At 43.6% G+C, this 18,732-nt stretch overlaps 1 protein-coding gene across 1 annotated transcript in view; it reads left to right on the top strand.

Moving 5' to 3' along the window:
• Positions 1-18,732, top strand: part of PARP1 (poly(ADP-ribose) polymerase 1) — a 34,968-nt gene that overhangs the window by 10,076 nt on the left and 6,160 nt on the right. The window contains exons 5-16 of the mRNA XM_082481721.1: positions 2,069-2,165; positions 3,695-3,811; positions 4,788-4,964; positions 5,322-5,463; positions 7,059-7,199; positions 7,938-8,180; positions 9,196-9,264; positions 10,023-10,155; positions 11,514-11,709; positions 13,002-13,130; positions 17,581-17,664; positions 18,477-18,599. Coding sequence (XP_082337847.1) covers positions 2,069-2,165; positions 3,695-3,811; positions 4,788-4,964; positions 5,322-5,463; positions 7,059-7,199; positions 7,938-8,180; positions 9,196-9,264; positions 10,023-10,155; positions 11,514-11,709; positions 13,002-13,130; positions 17,581-17,664; positions 18,477-18,599 — 1,651 coding nt within the window. The remainder of the gene's footprint in view (positions 1-2,068; positions 2,166-3,694; positions 3,812-4,787; positions 4,965-5,321; positions 5,464-7,058; positions 7,200-7,937; positions 8,181-9,195; positions 9,265-10,022; positions 10,156-11,513; positions 11,710-13,001; positions 13,131-17,580; positions 17,665-18,476; positions 18,600-18,732) is intronic.

Consider the following 18,732-nt stretch of genomic DNA (forward strand, 5'->3'; position numbering starts at 1 on the left):
GTGAGTCCCTGTGGAATTTGGATGCTTTCCCTGGGTCACGGGGCCTCTCGGCAGGGTGATCGCCTTCTGGCGGTTGGTTTGCTGGCTTTCCTCCTTTTGAAGACTGGGAGACAAGTTACAGCATAGGAGTGAGCGATGGCTTGCTGGAGGCAGCCTGTCAGCCTGCTGAAGGAAAGGCACTGAAGATACACTGCATTTGGGCACCCATCTTAAATACTTATATTATTAAGCCCTGCGGCTTGGGAAGGTGCAGCAGAGCACTTTGCCCTCAAGCTGTTATGTTTTTCCCAGATTATGTTGTGTACCCGTGACTCTCTTAAAACTTAGAGAATTCGTGATCCTTGTGGTGGGGCTCAGCGGACACTCTCCTTTTGCCCCTTGCAGGGGCTGCAGAAGGGGAGGAAAGGGGACTTGCTTGGCCTGGGGACTTGTGAAGGCACGGCTGTGTGTGCACTGTATCCAGTCCCGTCACCCTGGCTCCTGCTTGCCTGATTTAGAAAACAAGATGGAGCTTTTCTCAAGAAATGCAAGCCATTGCTGGTACCACAGTGCCGCTGTGTTCCCTCCTGAGGCAGTGCGCTTCACAGTGTAGCCCCAGCTCAGACTGACGGACCAGACTGATGGGACCACCGTGAAGGGGGACAGCTGAAAGATTAGCTCTTCTGCAAAACCAGCCCCTTAAAGACTCACAGAGTGCTCTGAATCGTTGTTTGGTCAGAGGTGCTAACGATGGGCTGGTGGTGGCCACTGCAAATAAAATGAGAACTTGGCCCAATTTTAGGGCCAGGACAATTACTAGAATTTACAGGTGTTTCATGCGTGAGTCTTAGGGAGAAGAGTACCTTTTGACATCCTCCTTCAGCTTTATAGCTACTAAGCTGTCATACGGGCTTAGTCTTAATGGTAGCAAAGTACTAGATGTGAAATGTTTAAAATTGTAAGTAGGAGGGCAATTGAGAATGTCAACTTTATGGCTTAGCCATCAGCCACAGCTTATAAAATTAAGACAGATGCTTTCTTAAAAAGAAACCTGGCTGGTGTTTTGAAACGATAACAGCTCTGTCAAAATGAAGTGTGAGATCCAACCTATGTTCATGCTCTGCCTCAAGTTGCAGGCCCATCCTGCCTCAAGTGGGGCAAAATTTCCCTTTATCTCCTCACGAGGAGAGCACACAGTGATTTGATTTATTGATATTGATCTATTTTGAAGTTGGGCAGACCAAGGGGATGACATGACATTGGAAACATAAATTATCTTCCTCTGAGGTCTCTTGTCATTCTGAAGTCTGCCAAAATCCCCTGATTTTCATTTGGCTTCCTCTTCTTTTCAGTCTTTCTCAAGCAGCGTTTTCTGTAACTCCTCCCTGCACAGCTCTAAGGCCCCAGCTCATAACAATAAATTCCCTCACACACAACTGCACAGTAGTAGAGCACGAAACCACTATCCTGGAGCACTTTGCAAGTGCCTGGGAGCACTTTGCAAGTAGAAACTTCCTCCTGTCTGATATCAGACCTGACTTAATTCCAGTCTGAAGAGAAACTAGTGGGGAAATATCTAGTTTCCCAGTGTGTTAGACTATTAAAGTTATCATGTTTGTTGTCCCGTATTTCAATATGGACTGTCTAAGCTGAAAAAAATCAAGCTGTTAGTTCAGCTGAAAGACACTAGTCTTTTAATCTGCATTGCTACACCTCCTCAGATTTGGAGAGATATGGTTATATTCAGTGATTCTTAGGTATGCCTTTGGTGTAACTAATACAGGTGTAGATGAATATGCCTGAAAATGTTGCAGTGTTTCATGTGCTCTTCTGCCACACCATACAGTTACCCCGTGGATAAGCTCTAAGTATACCTGACCTGATTGAGGCGGCTCACATCATGGAGCCAAGTACGTGTCTACAATCTAGCACTGAGGAATTTGAAAAATGGGTTTGCCTGCCAAAACTGAGGATATTCATGCCTCTGCAGATATCAGCAGTCAGTAAACTGAGCTCTGATAACTGCTGGAGAGGCATTTAAATAACTTCCTTTCATGTGTGTGTGTTTTGTCTTGGTTTTCTCTATTAGAAAGAGAAAAGGAGAAGAGGTAGATGGAAATGTGACTGCGAAAAAGAAACAGAAAAAAGAAAAAGAGAAAGAATCAAAGCAGGAAAAACAGCTGAAGGTGAGTTTTAGCTGATCACATCCTAAAAACGGCTTCGTTAGAAGAGCGCAGTCTCAGGCATGAACTGGAGAGCTGTGGCACCTAGAGAGGGGCTGTACCTGGCGCCCAGACAAAGCAGACTTGCAGCACAGCCGGTCCTCGTGTCCTGGCACAGGAGGTGCCCTGTCACTAAGGCTTTGCTGAAGGCAATTCACCCTGCGGTTGTCTCCTGAAACAGGAAGGAAATTTTCTAGGACCTGTGCTTATTGGATTTAAATAGATTAGGTTAAATGCCTTCTTTCTTAGGGAGGATGGTTCTGTGGTCCTTCCTGTATCATCTGGTTGTGAGCTTGAGCGCTGTTGCAGAAGAGCTTGGAAACCAATAAATAGCTCATTGTCAAAATTAAACAGAGGTAAAGTGCAGAACTAGATTAACAAGAAATCATGTCTTTTTCATCCTCTGGAGAGCTGTGTTCAGTTCTTGGGTACAAAGTGTGATGGATCACAGCTTTCTACCTTTCAGTTTCTAGAACATCATGGGAATAATTCCCAGTAGAGCATCAGGAATTTTGTATTTATTGAAGGTTTGGCATAGGTACTTTCCAAGAAAAAAAAAATAACAAGCTGCTTTTGCTGCAATTGAAGTCTTAATGGAGCTGTAGAAAAATGGTGTGTCCATCTTTGGACAAAAGTTTTCTTTTTTTTTGTGTGGCAATACCTGAATTTTCAACGAAACTTAGCTGAGATGTTACCAAGGTTTTGCTGCTGCAATGCAGATGTTTAGGACAGGTCAAGGCAATTTGTGTAACAGGGTTAACTTTGGGTTCATTAATTTTTTTTAACAGTGTTTCATCAAGTGTGATGAAGTTCACCTTCTGTAGAAAGGCCCAAAAGAATGTGCAGGCTCCTCCGCACTGCTGCAGCTGACTGATCTGGTAGAAATTCCTCTTATGCTTAGGTGGCTTAAAAGAACAGTGCCGATCAGCATTTCTGATTTTTATTTTAATGCAAGGCTCAAATGCAGCCTCATCCCTGCTGTTGGCAGTGTCAACTAGTTAGGTCATATTTGCAAAGTCTGTTGAGAGCTGGCTGAGGGTAGAAGTGTGATAGAAACACAGGTTCCGCTCTACCTAAAAGCTAGTTGTCTTGTTAGTATCGCTTGTACCTTCTTGTGTGGGATAGTGCTGTAAAGGTTACTCTGTGGCCTTTCTTCACACGTACGTGATTGAGAAGCCTTGGTTTATACAGATCCCATAGGGTTGTCCTTCTGCATGTAATCTCAAGAGAGAGGATTTGCTGAAGCTGCCATGTGTTCATGTATTCATATTGAAATCTGAAATATGTGGCTTTAAAGACGTGCTCTAGGTTTTTGGGTAAAATGTGTGACTCTCCCTTTTGGTAAAGCTACTGGTTCTTGGTGCTTTTCATCTCACAGTCTGTGTTTAAGATACCATGGGCTTGCTAAAAGCTTGTCCGCATACTGCAGTTTTAGGAGTGTTCTTAGAAAGCAATCAGTTGCAAGTAGCTAAGCTGCTGGGTTTTGTCAACAGGAGCAGACAGAGCTGATCTGGGGCATCAAGGATGAGCTGCGGAAGGTCTGCTCCACTAACGACCTGAAAGAGCTGCTGATCGCCAACAAGCAGGAAGTTCCTTCAGGGGAGAATGCTGTGAGTTGGTCTGTAGTTGCTTTGCATGTGTGCTGGGTCGTTGAATCAGTGAAGCCAACCTGAACCAATATTGCTGCAAGGTCCACAAGTCTGAAGCATGTTCCTAACATAACACTTCAGAAAGAGATTCAGTGCAATGCCCAGTCCTTTTGTCCCAGGACTCTGATGATATTGCTGTTAGGCTTGCTTGTGAAGAGCTGTGTGGTGGTGTGTGATGCTGAATTCAGCGCTTTAGTCTCAGTGATGTGCCTTTATTCTGTTATGCCCAAACGGGTCCATGAGTCTTTTTGTTGGTGGCTCTACAGGAGCAGGTTCTTTATGGCACTTCACATCTCCTCTCTCAACTATTAAAAATAATGCAAAAATAAGCAATAATTGCACAAATTCTTTTCTGGCATCTTTTCTGAAACAGTCACTTTTCAGTCTGCATAACTTGTGAAAGTCTTTTCTCTTTTGGAGCCACACATCACTTTAAGTATTTGTATTTATTAAGACTCTTAGTAGGGAGTGTGGGCTGGGTTGTGGGAAGTGTCTAGACTCAGAATGGTCAAGAAATACTTTCTAGGGAAGAAAACTGGGACTTGTCTGAGCCTATACTCCTGCCTACCTACTCATGCTCAGATGCAGTAGCTCGTCTCCTCCTTGGCTGTTCTGGCTTGGCTGCTGGGTCGGGTGCTGTATGGTGGGTATGCTCTCCTGAATGCTGGATCTGGATAGGAGAGACTGCAAGCCATGGGTTTCAGCAGGTATGGTGTGACCAGGAAATATCATCTCAGGTCTTTAAGGTGTTGTAAATCAATCGGTTCTGGTAAGAGTCTTGGTTTATGTGCAGTGTGTGCATGACAAGCACTGGAAATGTCTAAGTCTGCATGCCAGCAGCTGGGCAGTTATTTTCCTGCGCAGCCCAGTGTAATGTACTGCGTGGGCTTCCAACGTCCTTCTGGCGTGACCTGCTTTGTATTCTTTGTTGCTTTAGATTTTGGACCGAGTAGCAGATGGGATGGCGTTTGGAGCTCTGCTTCCCTGCGAGGAGTGTAAGGGGCAGTTTGTGTTCAAGAGTGATGCGTATTACTGTTCAGGGGATATTACAGCCTGGACTAAGTGTGTTGCTAAAACACAGACTCCCAACAGGAAAGACTGGGTAATCCCAAAGGTGGGTGTTTACCGCAATTTGATGATCTGAAGCATGTTTCTTAACTGACGGTAAGAAATCTCCTCTTGTAAGGAGATTGAATAAGTACAGCTAATGCATAACTAAATCATATTTTTTCCAGTAATGCTAAATTGAAAGAGATGTTGCTGATTTGATTTGAAACTCATCATTTACCCTCTTCTGGCTTTGCTTTCCTAGTCAGTAAAGTGGATATTTGCCAACCTTAGTATGAATGTCTCGGAAATCCTTTCCAAGATGTGCAGTAAATGCCAACATCTGGCCAGTGCTCAATTTAGTCTTTAAATCTTATAATATTATTTGTTCGTTTTGAACTCTACTTATGCTTCCATCCCACAGGAGTTTCGGGAAATTCCTTACCTGAAGAAATTTAAGTGTAAGAAGCAGGACAGGGTATTCCCTCCAGATGCTGCGACTGTGAACTCTGTGCCTCCTCCCTCCGCATCTGCTCCCGTGACAGAGACTGTGTCTGCACCCAGAGGTAAGCAGTTGGCTGGGCATGAGTTACCGGAATTCAGGATGGTGTGTAATGTCATTCCCAGCCAGATAAGCATGCCACCCTGAAAGGCATGCTGTTCTCCTGCCCCCAAGTAGGCAGAGCTCTCCTGGTAAAAAATAGCATAGCAGAGTCTCATGTGCTTCACCTTCCTAGTGCAGGTAGACCCTGATATGGTGGGTTGCCTGGGGACATGGGCTTGAAGTCCTGGTTGTTTTCTAACAAATCAGTTTGGTTATTTGTGGATGGTGAGGAAATGATGTGTTTGCAGTGAATCAGAAACTGAAAGGCTAATGTTGCAAAACGTGTCCCAAGGGAGACTTGCTGTGCAATGCCTTCTTGCTTGGTTTCTTGGGGGACATCCAGGGACCTCCATAATGCCAGATATTCCACATTGTGTTAGGTTTTAAGGGCAAGAGTTTTGGGTTTTAAATCCTCCATTGGGATTTGGCTTCACCAATCACTGACTCCCCTTATGCAAAATAGATACGCTCTCTCCAGCCCACAAATTGGCAACAGGTTGGGTTCCAGAAATCCCCTGTCCCCTACACTGTTGGAATGAGTTGCATGCTTTGGTGGTATAGCCTGTCCACTAAGAGCTATGCTGGCTTCTTTCTTATTCAGCCTTCTTAGCCCTGGCCGTAGTTTTGGGAGCAGGGGATTATTGTTACTTAATGAAAAGGGTGGGAGGAATTCTGCACAGCTAATTTTAGCCAGATCATGTTATTTTAGCAATAAAGACAAAGTAACCCGGGTCTTAGTTCTGATTGGCAAGCTGATTCCAGCCCCAGTGTGCCCTGAAAGTAAACTCAAAACATTGACCAGAATTAAAGCCAAGTTACTTTGTTTGCTAGCAACTTAACTAATCTGAGTTGGGGGAAGAAGAGGAAATAAAACCCTCAGTTGGTGAACCAGGTTTAATAGCTTTTATCTGTAGCAGTGCAGATGTGCTCTTAGACATCCAGGACCCACATACACTGCAAAGTGTTAACACGATGTGATGAAGCCTCGGATGGTTACCAGTTTGCTTCTGACTTGTTACGGAGTTTGGATGATACAACCTTGTACTGTCAAGACTCAAATGTACTGTAATGTAGGAACACTGTTGCTTGAGAGACAATCCTCTTTCTCCAGCCCCTCGAAAACAGATTTCCTTCTGAAGAGGCAGGAGCTTTCATGTTACAGTGAATTTCTCTACTGTCCAGGCGTCAAAAGAAGAGGGAAGCAGAGCAGAGTCTCTAGTAGCACAGTATTTGAAGCAGACTGATTTTTTGTGTGTTTGGTTTTTTTTGTGTTTAATTAAAAAAAAAAAAGGGGGGGGGCAGGCAAATACCATATCCATCTTCCCTGTCTTCCATCCCTTCTGTTTGTTGGTGGGTGCTGAGCTCTGTTGCATTTCCTAGGTGCAGGGGAGCTCCCTCTTGCTTGCTTAATGCAGGTCAGACCTGCTTGGACCCTTGTCTCCCTGATGCTGGGCTGGTTGTACTGACTGTGGGGGATGCTGTCCCTTTGTGTTTGTTACTTGTCTGGGGGGGCTCCGTGCCTGTTGCTAACAAGCTGTGTTATTTCCAAACCCCTAGACAAACCGCTGACCAACATGAAGATCCTGGTTCTTGGAAAGCTGTCAAAGAACAAGGAGGAGGTGAAGAGCATTGTGGAGGACCTGGGAGGAAAGATGACGACAACAGCTAACAAGGCCACCCTGTGCATCAGCACGCAGAGTGAGCAGCTGTGTCTTGGTTACTGATAGCACTGGTAACAGAGCTGAGCGGATTAAAGGACACACGTCTTCGGAGCTGTCTGGGGATTAGTGTTTGTATTAGGGAGAATGTTTTGTGTGCGCATGTGGCCTTAGTGTTCTTGGAAAAGTAAGACAGATGTGTGCTGTTTGAGTTTTACTTACCCAGCATGTTAACTCTGTGGGTTGTGCCATAAGGCTCTGTTGGGTCTGCAGCAGCTAGATCTTGGGTCTGTATGCAGACCATGGTGGTGTGGAAGCCCCCCTTCTTGTGATGACAGGTGCTGGGAGCTGTGTCCACGCTTGCCTTGGAGAAGCCACAGAGCTGACTGTAGGTGCCTGAGGGCAGTTGTTTTCTCTGCTGGCAACTTAGGGTCTGCTCTTGCTCCCTGTTGAAGTCGAGGTGCAAACTGGCTGCTGAGGTAGGAGATCTGTTCCCACCTGCCAGGAGGTCCAAGAGGGACTGGTGCAGCCCCAGTCCAGCTCCAGGAAGGGGAGACCTGGACCAGCCAGGTAAAACAGGAGTGTTCCTGCTCTAGCCCAAGCTACAGCTTTAAGCTAATGGGAATTTTTCTCTCCAAAGAACATGGTGAATCCAAAATGTGGTAGAATTGTTTCCACAAAGTGTTAGAGAGCTGTGAATCACAGCCAGAAGGAGGGGCTAAAGTCTGAAATCTCACTGATGCTTTTTTTTTCTCCATTTCCCACCCTGCCTCTGCAGAGGATGTGGAGAAAATGAGCAAGAAGATGGAAGAAGTGAAAGAAGCCAAAGTCCGTGTGGTGTCAGAGGAATTTCTTCAGGATGTGAAATCCTCCAGCAAGGACTTTCAGGAGCTCGTGTCTCTCCATGCACTTTCACCTTGGGGTGCGGAGGTGAAAATGGAGCACGAGGAAATGGCTGTGGATGGGAAGTGCAGCAAGCCCCCAAGTATGAAGAGTGCTGGGAAGGTCAAAGAAGAACAAGGTGAAGAACAAAGCAATTGTTTCTCTGCAGGCCTGTTCAATGCAGTGCATGCACAAAGCAAACCTTGGTGTAGTCTGTCCTTGCCCCTTCCTTGAGTTCTCTGCTCTCTTTCTCATAATAGGCTTAAATACTGAGACCTCAGGGCGAGACTAGCTTTAAGTAAACATGAAGCTGTCTCTGAGCTGGCAGTTGTCTCCCCTCGCTTGGCTCACTTCACAGATCTCTGTGCGGTATGTGCCCAGGCTCCCTGACATCAGTCCAGACTCGTCCTCATAACACCTCGGATTCTTTGCCGGTTTGGGTCAGTGTTGCAGCTCCAAGGCATTGCTGGGACACCGAGATGTGACAGACACTTCCGTGACCCCCACGGGGTGTTAGCAAGTGAGAAAATACTGGGGTCCAGAGCAATGGGTCTTTGTTCTACTTGGTTTAGAACATAATGGATTTTAACAGAGGAGCAAAAATATCCAACAGCAGCGGCGTTCCTCACCAATACCATAGAGAGGTTGCAAAATTAATGCTGGACAGTGAACAAAACTATTGGATCTGCTCGCCTGTCTTCAGAACCAGTTCTCCATGTCCTCTAAGCATAGGTTTCTCTCCGACAATTGGGTATGTTATTGCCAGACTGTCTCACAGCAGTAGCATCTCCAGGGGACCTGAACACCCCCCACGCCCTGTGAGATTTTTAAATCCCACATAAACACAACCACAAATGTGACTTTAATCTGCTGTGCAGGTGAAAAAATGATATGGCCCACCTCTTGGGGCCAGAACAAGGAGATAGATAGAATCTGGGGAGATCTTACTTTTAATTTAATTGGCAGGGTAGGGGCTGTGAATTTGCTGCTAAAGCCAGGTAAAAAAAGCCATTGAAGTCATTGTGCTCATATACTGGGAATCTGATTTGAAGTCTCCTTAGGGTGATAATTATGCAAATTTAGAATTTAAATGTTGATTCAAGTCAGATTGTGTTGGCTGCCTAGGAAAAAAATTAACTCTCTTTTCACTGCAGGACCTAGCAAGTCTGAAAAGAAAATGAAGCTAACGGTTAAGGGTGGAGCAGCAGTAGATCCTGATTCTGGTGAGTGATAACAATGTCTGTGCCTGCACCACACACAGTCTTCAGGATGCGTTATCATTTGCAAAATGTTGCAAAAATAAGGTTCCATAAAAGGAACATGAATTTTTAAACCAGTTTTTCTTGCTGTCAAAAGAAGGATATTAATTGACATCCAAAGCTGAATATTGCAGGATTTTCTAGTGAAACTTTTAAAGGGACCACTTCAACTAAGGAGTGCACGTTGTTCAGCTTCAGGAGCTTCTGTCAGTGGGGTAAATAAAGGTCCAGCTAGCAAATGCCACCAGTCTGGAATGAGCATCTGCCCCCAGGCTCTTCAGGGGGCAGCTGATGCCACTCTCCAGACCTGTGGTTCACAGACATTGTTCTGAGAACTCACACTGTATCCAAGGCCAGACTTTGGTTTTTCAGTCCATTTGCTAATGTGAACACCTGCAGAGCTGTATCTCTCTTGAGAATTCTTCCAGCCAGTCATGCAGTGTTGAATACTAGATTTTAGATGGTCCTTTGTCAAAAGTTACAATTTTGTTTTCCTCTAGTTAGGATTGAGGTTCACTCTAGTGTATCCAAAGGTGTGTGGTCACAATTTATTAGAAAGAAAACACGTTTCAAGTAGTTTTGAATGAGCACATGGTCACTGTTTTTGCGGTATTTTTGTTGAGATTCACAGTACTTCATGAAACGTTTGGGTAAGTGCAAATGTAGGAAGGAGACCTAAACCGGTAACCTCCTCTGTGTTCTAATTTGTTTCTTATCATTAGGTTTGGAGGATTCTGCTCATGTTTTTGAAAAAGGTGGAAAAATTTTCAGTGCAACCCTGGGCCTAGTAGATATTGTGAAAGGAACAAATTCCTATTATAAACTGCAGCTGCTAGAGGATGACAGAGAGAACAGGTGAGTTTTGTTTTCACTAGAAATATTTCTGTTCACTTTTTCCCAATAAATACTGGAGTTTTGGCATCTACAAAAGCAAAGTAGAGTAAAATCAAAATAAACAAAACCCACAAAACAACCAAACAACAAATGATGCCTGGGGAGGTCTCTGCTCTGTGTGGAGACATTTCTTTGTGGTTTTGACAAAATCTAAGTTGGGAGGTGAGTAAGTTTGTGGAATTCTTTCTGGTAGTGTTCGTTCCCACATCCTGGGGTGAGAGACACGTATTGTTGTTGTCTGGGATGATTGGCTAACAGGAGGGCCACAGTGCTCTGTGACTGATGGCTGCCCTTGAAAGGACAGAAGCAGAATTTGGTGAAGATTCCTCTGTTCAAACATCAAGACTCCACATGTAAAGTCTGTGGTGTTGGGAATCTTTCCCATATTTTCCAGCTTACTCTTGTCTTCTAGTTACAGAGCTGTAAGCTTGGGAAATAAAACCAGATTCTGGTTATTCTGCCACAATGTAGTCCTGAGGCTTAACAAGATGCACTGAAATGGTTAGGGAACGATCATATGTTTAGCTTTCCAGTCTCATCAGGCGCATGGCAGAGCTGTCTAGTGGTTGCGTTGCTGAATACATAAAGAAATGGAGAGGGTTCTTTAAAGTGAAACTGCCTCCCTGAGCACATAAGGGATGTACAGAAATCAAGGGGAGCTAATGGCTGTCAGCAATGACCCTAGTTTGGCTCTGGATTTATCATATTTTACCACGTTCATAATAAGCTTTTGTTGCTGGCTCTTGTACGTGGGGTTTGTAACTGGATCTGTGATTCAGTACATGGAGTGCCTACGTTTTGTGCCTGACAAATTGGGAAGCTTGATTGATTGTATCACTATAAATACTATGAAAGCTCACCCAAGGTGGTGTCAGTAATACCAACAAATACTTGAATTACTTGATTTCTCTAAAAATCTGAACTCTAGGACTTTGAGTCACAGGCTTAAAGATGCGTGGCATTTGTTTTTCAAATATATGACCCCAACAGTCTGGAGAGTTGTATTTGCAAAACATTAAGACTGAAAAGATATTATCCTCTCTACTCCTGCTGTGCACATATTTATCCTCCGGGCTGGAGGTTTGGTGTGTTAACACTGGGCATTTTTCTTACACCAGTCCTTGGACATATGCTCTGTGGTGGTTCTTCTGTTGCTCTCCTGGAGTCGCTGATAGGGAATGTCTTCCATAAAATTAATGGTATGCAAATGGATGATTCACATGCAGTCGCATGATTGTTGCAGGATCAGTTGCATTTGGACTGAGATGTAGAGCCAGAGTATCTCATGTCTGTTCTTTTCTCACGTTTCACTTCTCTAGATACTGGGTGTTCAGATCTTGGGGTCGCGTGGGCACTGTAATTGGGAGTAACAAGCTGGAGCAGATGCCATCAAAAGAAGATGCTGTTGAACACTTCCTGAATTTGTATGAGGAGAAAACTGGCAATTCTTGGCATTCAAAGAACTTCACTAAATATCCAAAAAAATTCTACCCGCTGGAAATAGATTATGGACAGGTAATTCTGAAATGTCCCCATACCAGGTGGAGCATTGCTTAGCTGCTTTGCTATAGCTGATCTGTTCTGCACTTGCTGTTGGATCACTTACATTTAACAAACCTGAGGAATGAAGTGCAGGTGCAACTATTGCATCTTCTCTGTGCTACAGGAGGAGAGCGGTATATCAATGAGTGTCATGCATTAAAATAGATGTGTTGGGAAACTAAGTAGTTTTCCATTGTCAGGTGTGAAGTCCCTTTAGTGCTCATTCCTGTTTACTCTGTAACTTTTTAAGGATGTGAACTTGAACTTAATTCAGCAGTCATTTCACATACGTCCTGTCTGAAAACACCATTTTCTTTTGTTTAAAATAGATACTTCTCATCTGTCTTCTGCATCCGAAATCTTCCCAAATGCTGAAGCAACTGCTATGCAGCATTCTGCTTAGGGCACATACTGAGCGGGCTGAGAAAGAGAAATTATTCATTGTCAGTAAGATTTGGCTATTTAGACAGCTAAGCTAAATAGGAATTCTCTTCCTTCTGCCCAGTGCAGTGTGGGTTTGTGTGTTTATTTAAAGGCATACCTGTAACTTAAACTATCTTCAGGTGAAATAGTTGAGTGATACCAGAAGATACCGGAGAACATGCCTTCAAGCCATTGCATTTTTCTGTGTCCAAATTACAGAATGTCATCTTTCAGTGTGAAGTACTCAATGCTTAGCTTTATTTCTGGAAATTTGAATATTGCAGCAGCAAAGTATCTGTTACACTGCAATGTACAGTGATATTCTGAAGCATCTGGCAGATGCTTTATTGGTGCAACACTATCCGTGAAAGCATTTAGAAGGTATTACTCCTAATTGATGATTCCTGTACTCATCTATGACAGTTTTTTGTTACAAAAACTTAGTGAAACTAGTTGTTACATCTCTATTTTGTCATAAAAGCAACAAAGTAAACAGTCGTTTTTTCATATCAAGGTCTCTATAGCAGAAAGCTTGCTGAAAAAGTAATTAATACTGTTGCTTGAGGTGAAACAGAGATGCACAGAGTTCCTATTCCCTTAATTCTGCTTACATTTTACAGAGCCACCTATTTAGTAATTTGGCAGATGTTATTTCTAAATAGGTGGCTTTTTAAACCCACTTTGTTCTAAAATGTCAGAGCAATGTCCCACGCGCCCCATGAACTTCAGGCTAGTCATAGTATGCATACACTAAATTGGTTTTGAGTTGTTACCATGGCAGCCAGCCTGTTACTTTTATCCTTTGTGATTTTGCTAATTCTGATACTATTTTTACCTCCCAGGATGAAGAAGCTGTCAGGAAACTGACAGTAGGTGCCGGGACGAAATCAAAACTTGCTAAGCCAATCCAAGACCTTATTAAGATGATCTTTGATGTGGAGAGCATGAAAAAAGCAATGGTGGAATTTGAGGTGACTGTACACATTTATGTTTCTTGCTTCTTACCCTCCATCATACTTATACCACCAGACACAAGTTCTTTGCAATCCGGGGTGCATCATACTTCCCAGAAGTCATTGTGAGTTTTAGATCAGCCTTAAAATGAGGGCAAGAGTCCGACCAGAGTTTGCCAAGCACTGGAAGTAGTAACTTAGTTATGATAACGTGCAGTTTTTAAACCATCACAGAATCACAGAATTATCAGAGTTGGAAGGGACCTCTAGAGATCATCTAGTCCAACTCTCCTGCTAAAGCAGGATTGCCTAGAGCACATTTCTCAGGACTGCATCCAGGTGGGTCTTGAAAATCTCCAGGGAAGGGGACTCCACAACCTCCCTGGGCAGCCTGTGCCAGTGCTCTGTCACCCTCACCGTAAAGAAGTGTTTCCGTGTATTTGAACGGAACTTCCTGTGTTCTAACTTGTGCCCATTGCCCCTCGTCCTGTCACTTGGAACCAATGAAAAGAGCCTGGCTCCATCCTCCTTCAACCCACCCTTTAGATACTTGTATGCCATAATAAGGTCTCCCCTCAGCCTTCTCTTCTCCAGGCTAAAGAGTCCCAGCTCTCTCAGCCTTTCCTCATAAGGGAGATGCTCCAAGCCCTTAATCATCTTAGTTGCCCTTCGCTGGACTTGCTCCAGCAGTTCCCTGTCCCTCTTGAACTGGGGAGCCCAAAACTGGACACAGTATTCCAGTTGTGGCCTCACCAGTGCCGAGTAGAGGGGGAGAATGACCTCCCTCGACCTACTGGCCACACTCTTCCCTATGCAGCCCAGGATTCCATTGGCCTTTTTGGCGACAAGGGCACATTGCTGGGCCATGGATAATTTACTGTCTACCACAACCCCCAGATCCTTCTCCTCCAAGCTACTTCCCAGCAGGTCTACCCCTAACCTGTACTGGTGCCTAGCATTCTTCCTCCCCAGGTGCAGGACCTTGCACTTGCTTTTGTTGAACCTCATTAGGTTCTTCTCTGCCCAGCTCTCCAGCCTGTCCAGGTCACGCTGGATGGCAGCACAGCCCTCTGGGGTGTCAGCCACCCCACCCAGTTTGGTATCATCAGCAAACTTGCTGAGGATACACTCTGTCCCCTCATCCAGGTCATTAATGAATATATTAAACAAAATAGGACCAAGTATTGACCCCTGGGGGACACCACTGGTTACAGGCCTCCAACTAGACTCTGTGCCGCTGATCACAACCCTCTGAGTTCTGTCCCACAGCCAACTCTCAATCCACCTCACTGTCACCTCATCTAGCCCATACTTCCTCAGCTTCCTAATGAGGATGTCATGGGAGACAGTGTCAAAAGCCTTGCTAAAGTCAAGGTAGATGACATCCACGACTTTCCCCTCATCCAGCCAACCAGTTATAACATCATAGAAAGCTATCAGATTGGTCAAGCACGATTTACCCTTGGTAAATCCATGTTGACCACTTCCAATAACTTCCTGTTCCTCAACGTGTTTGGAGATGACATCCAGAATGAGTCGCTCCAATACCTTCCCAGGGACAGAGGTGAGACTAACCGGTCTGTAGTTCCCTGGGTCCTCCTTCTTGCATGGGTGCGTTCTTTTTTCATCAGTGGGGAATATCTGTATCAGCGTCTTCAATTTAACAAGCCTATGAGGAACTCATCTGCCAGTCCTGGGATCAGTAATCATTCTGTGTTTTGTTTTGTTTTTTTTTTTTTGGTCTGTTTTTTGTTTTGCTTGTTGTTTTTTTATTTTCTCCAGTGACATGTGCATTATGACCACTGTTCACTGAATGCTCTTAAAATATTAACACATATAACCAATTTGCTGGTGATGTGAGGCTGGGGGTACTTCTGTTTTTGTGAGTGGTAAACCACATTTTGAAGGGGGGCAGCACTACCACTAATTAAGATAGCAAATGAGCACACAGCTGAGACTTGAGAAATGCTGCCAGTTGATACATGCACTAATGAAGTGCCTTGACAAAGTCCAGATTTAGTTCAGCCACCTTAGTTATCCTGCCCTAAGACTTCATATTGAAGCAGCTGTTGTTTGCTCTCTGTATCTATTTTGTGTATCTACTTTTGAGACCAGGCTTTGCACCATTTGGTACAGCTTATCTGAAAGCTTTCAGGTGGCTTGTCCAACATTTTGTAGTACCTTGGGTTAATTGTTCTCCTGTATCTTCAGTGGTTCTTTACATCAAAGCCTTCTGAAATATTAATAATTCTTTGTAATTGTAACTGGCTAAAGACTCTGAACTGATCGTCATCTGATGTCATTTGATTTTGTAGAACTCTGTTGAAACTATGTTAATTCACACCATCTGCGGATCTATGGGGGACCTGGGACTCCAGATGGGCCTGTCTTCCTATTAGATTTATCTTCCTGTACTGTTGCTGCCGAACAGCTGTTTTCCGTTAGAGGAAATAATGTTTTTCCTAGTTAGAGGTTTCTGTGCATCCTCCAAAAACGGCTTCTCGGTTCCTTTAATCAGCCTGATCTTAAGAATTTTGTTTCATCTAGGCACCCTCACTCTGCCAAAATTGTAGCAAATTCTTAGTCTTTCCGTTACACAACAATAGATTTATCTGATGCATTTCTCTTCCTGCTTCTAATTCAGATTTCAAGAGCTTTACCTCACCGAGCATACAGGGGTTTATTACCATTATCTATGTCATCGCCTTACGTGAAACAGCTAGTTAGAGGGCTGAGTCTACTCTGGTGCTGTGTTTTCTCTTGCTTGGGTGGAAGGCGAACATCTCCCTTGCCTCTGATGACAATCTTGGTGCACACATCTGTGATGCGGAGCTAATTCTTCATGTTACCTTCAGTGCAACTGGCAGTGATTGCAGTGCTGTTGTTTTAGACCCAACCCCTTGGCTGCTGTGCTCTTTTGATGCATCTAATGGTAAAGCTTTGGATGCAGTTTAGCTGTGCATTAGCTCTGCAGGGCTCTGTTCACCTACCGTGGCTCATAGGAGACACAAACTCCAGCCCTTTGGCTGCATATGGGCTCTGTAAGAGATGTATTACTCAATCACATTGTTGGGGGATGTGTTAATTTATAGGTGTTAGTGTTTATGTGTTCGTTTGTAGGTTTATATGACTTACAGTTAGTATAGGTGTCCACAGCCATTCTGCACATCCAAGTTAAATGGCCCATTTTAATTTTACGTGTCCTTCATGATTTTTCAGCTAATAATTAGATAATACGGATGAATGGTACTCAACAGTAAAGTATTGGCCCCCAAAGTTTGGGATCTACAAATGTATTGCAAGTTATTTTTCATTAGGTTATTAATCTTGGCTTTTGTGACTCTCATGTCCTTAAACACGGTAAGTTTTGAAGCCTGTCTTCTTTCTCACAGTCCATCTTGGCTTTTCACAGTATCTGGCTTTATGTATGCTTAGCTGCAGCTAAAGGTGAAAGTTCTTCTAAGCCAAATACGGGGTGGAAATCTCTGTACAAAACCACTTCAGGGCTTTCACACCAGTCTCTGTAGCGTGGAAGAGCCTTCTGAGGTCAGCTTGCAGACATCTGCATACAGCTGGGTTTCGTAGCTCCGTAGTGAATAAATAATGTGGAACTTATGCAGACAGTACATGATATACATGGTTTCATAGGTTCTTCTGTCCTTGAGCTGAATCTTAAACCCGTCAAGTAAAGGCTAGTTTGACCTGCAGTGTGTACAGTGAGTGCTGTCAGGAGTCCAGAGGGTGCATGTATGATCTCTGTAAAAGGCTCCATTGGACTTGACTTTTGCCAAACGTTTTTGCATTCAAATGGTCCTTACTTATGCAAGGATTTAATGCAAATCTGAAACTCTCCCAAGATCCATCAATACACAAACAAAAGCAACACATATATTAAATCAGTGGATAAATGCAGGCAACCAAGACACCACTTTTAACTTAGTTGATTTTTTTTTTTTTGGTTCAGTTTTCATTAATAAATACAGAGCATCATATAACCTCTTTGCATTTGACCCTTGATAATTGTAGAGGAAAGTTGGCAGAAGGTATCTACGTTGTACCTAGAGACACAGATGGCCTTATGAACAAGACATATTTCACTCAGTTTGCTTCTTTGCCAGCCTGAAATGTATGGTTACTTAAATGACTAAGGAATCAATCTGACACCAGGTCAATATTAAACTTCTAGCCAGGTGCTTAGTACCCTATTTTTGTGTTGTCTTAGCATGCATGCTTAATTTCCTATTGCGGCATTCCTTTGTTTATAGGATGTCTTCTCAGTCGCGTGCATTGTCCTTCTGACATCATTCCTCAATCCACAGAGATTAATACCAAGTCTGAAATGTTTCCATTCTTTGTGTGGTCATTCTTGCCAGGTTGGAAAGATTAGTTCCCTAGAAACCAGAGAGGGAATGCTGCAATGGTTTCAGTGTAGTGTAATCCTGTTTTAATTATTTAAATTCTTCATCAGATTGACCTGCAGAAGATGCCATTGGGAAAACTGAGCAAGCGACAGATCCAGAGCGCATATTCCATCCTTAATGAGGTTCAGCAGGTGAGCATGAACAAGATGTTGGAGCAAGAGGGGAATTTAGAAATTGTTCTGGGCTCAGAGCGGGGTGAATGCTGAGCTGTGTGTATCTGTGCTCTCTCACTGGAGAAGAGGACGTGGCTTCCACAAGTAACTAGTTAATTCACTTCACTGTTGTACCAGTTAGGGCAGTACTTGCATCTTTCATGCTTTTGTAGCACAAACTTCAGGTTAAGCCAGACACAAATGGCACTTGAGCAAATGAAGCCGATGTCTTGATCTAGTAGTAAGCTGGTGTTTCCACTCCAGAGAAGACTGATAGAGGATGAGAACAAAGGTTAAGTTGACACTGGAAAGGGTCTGGCTTGATGACATTACTGTATTTACACAACATGACCTGGATCATTCTAAGAATCACTGCATAGTATTGCCCAAACAGCTTGCAAAAGTCTACTGCCATACCCCATTTTTTGTTACGGGCTCCCTGGCAAAGTACAGATATGAGAAGTTTTACTTCAATTGTTAGAGTAGACCAGAACCTTGCCAAGGACATGCACCCCTTCCATATCCAGAAGCCTTTATTTTGCCTTCCAGAAGCATAATCCCCATTAATTTTTTCTTGTACCAGAAATTCTGTGTATTTCTGTGCAAGTACTGTGACTTATTAAATGCAAAACAAATAAATAGAATTGCCCTTTCTAGTTCTGAGTTTCAACATTAACGCTATTTGTATTGCTGCTTCTGCGTATTGGTCCTCAAGTATCTTGTGTGTGTCTATTGCTATGGAGACTTAATCTTACTCAGTAATTTTCTTTGGTGTTTATTGTCTTGTCTAGGCAGTTTCTGACAGTGGTTCAGAATCCCAGATCTTGGACCTCTCCAACCGCTTCTATACTCTGATTCCTCATGACTTTGGGATGAAGAAACCACCTCTCCTAAATAACTTGGAATACATTCAGGTATTGACTGGAAACAATATGTTGTTTGCAGGCAACAGGTCTGATATCAGACATCTAAGACACAGAATTTGTGAGGCTTTAAGACTTACTTTAACCTCACGCTTTCATGAGATTAAGCTTGTTCAGAATTGTT

This window comes from Vanellus vanellus (assembly GCF_965231255.1).
Source record: "Vanellus vanellus genome assembly, chromosome: 3".
NCBI lineage: Eukaryota > Metazoa > Chordata > Aves > Charadriiformes > Charadriidae > Vanellus > Vanellus vanellus.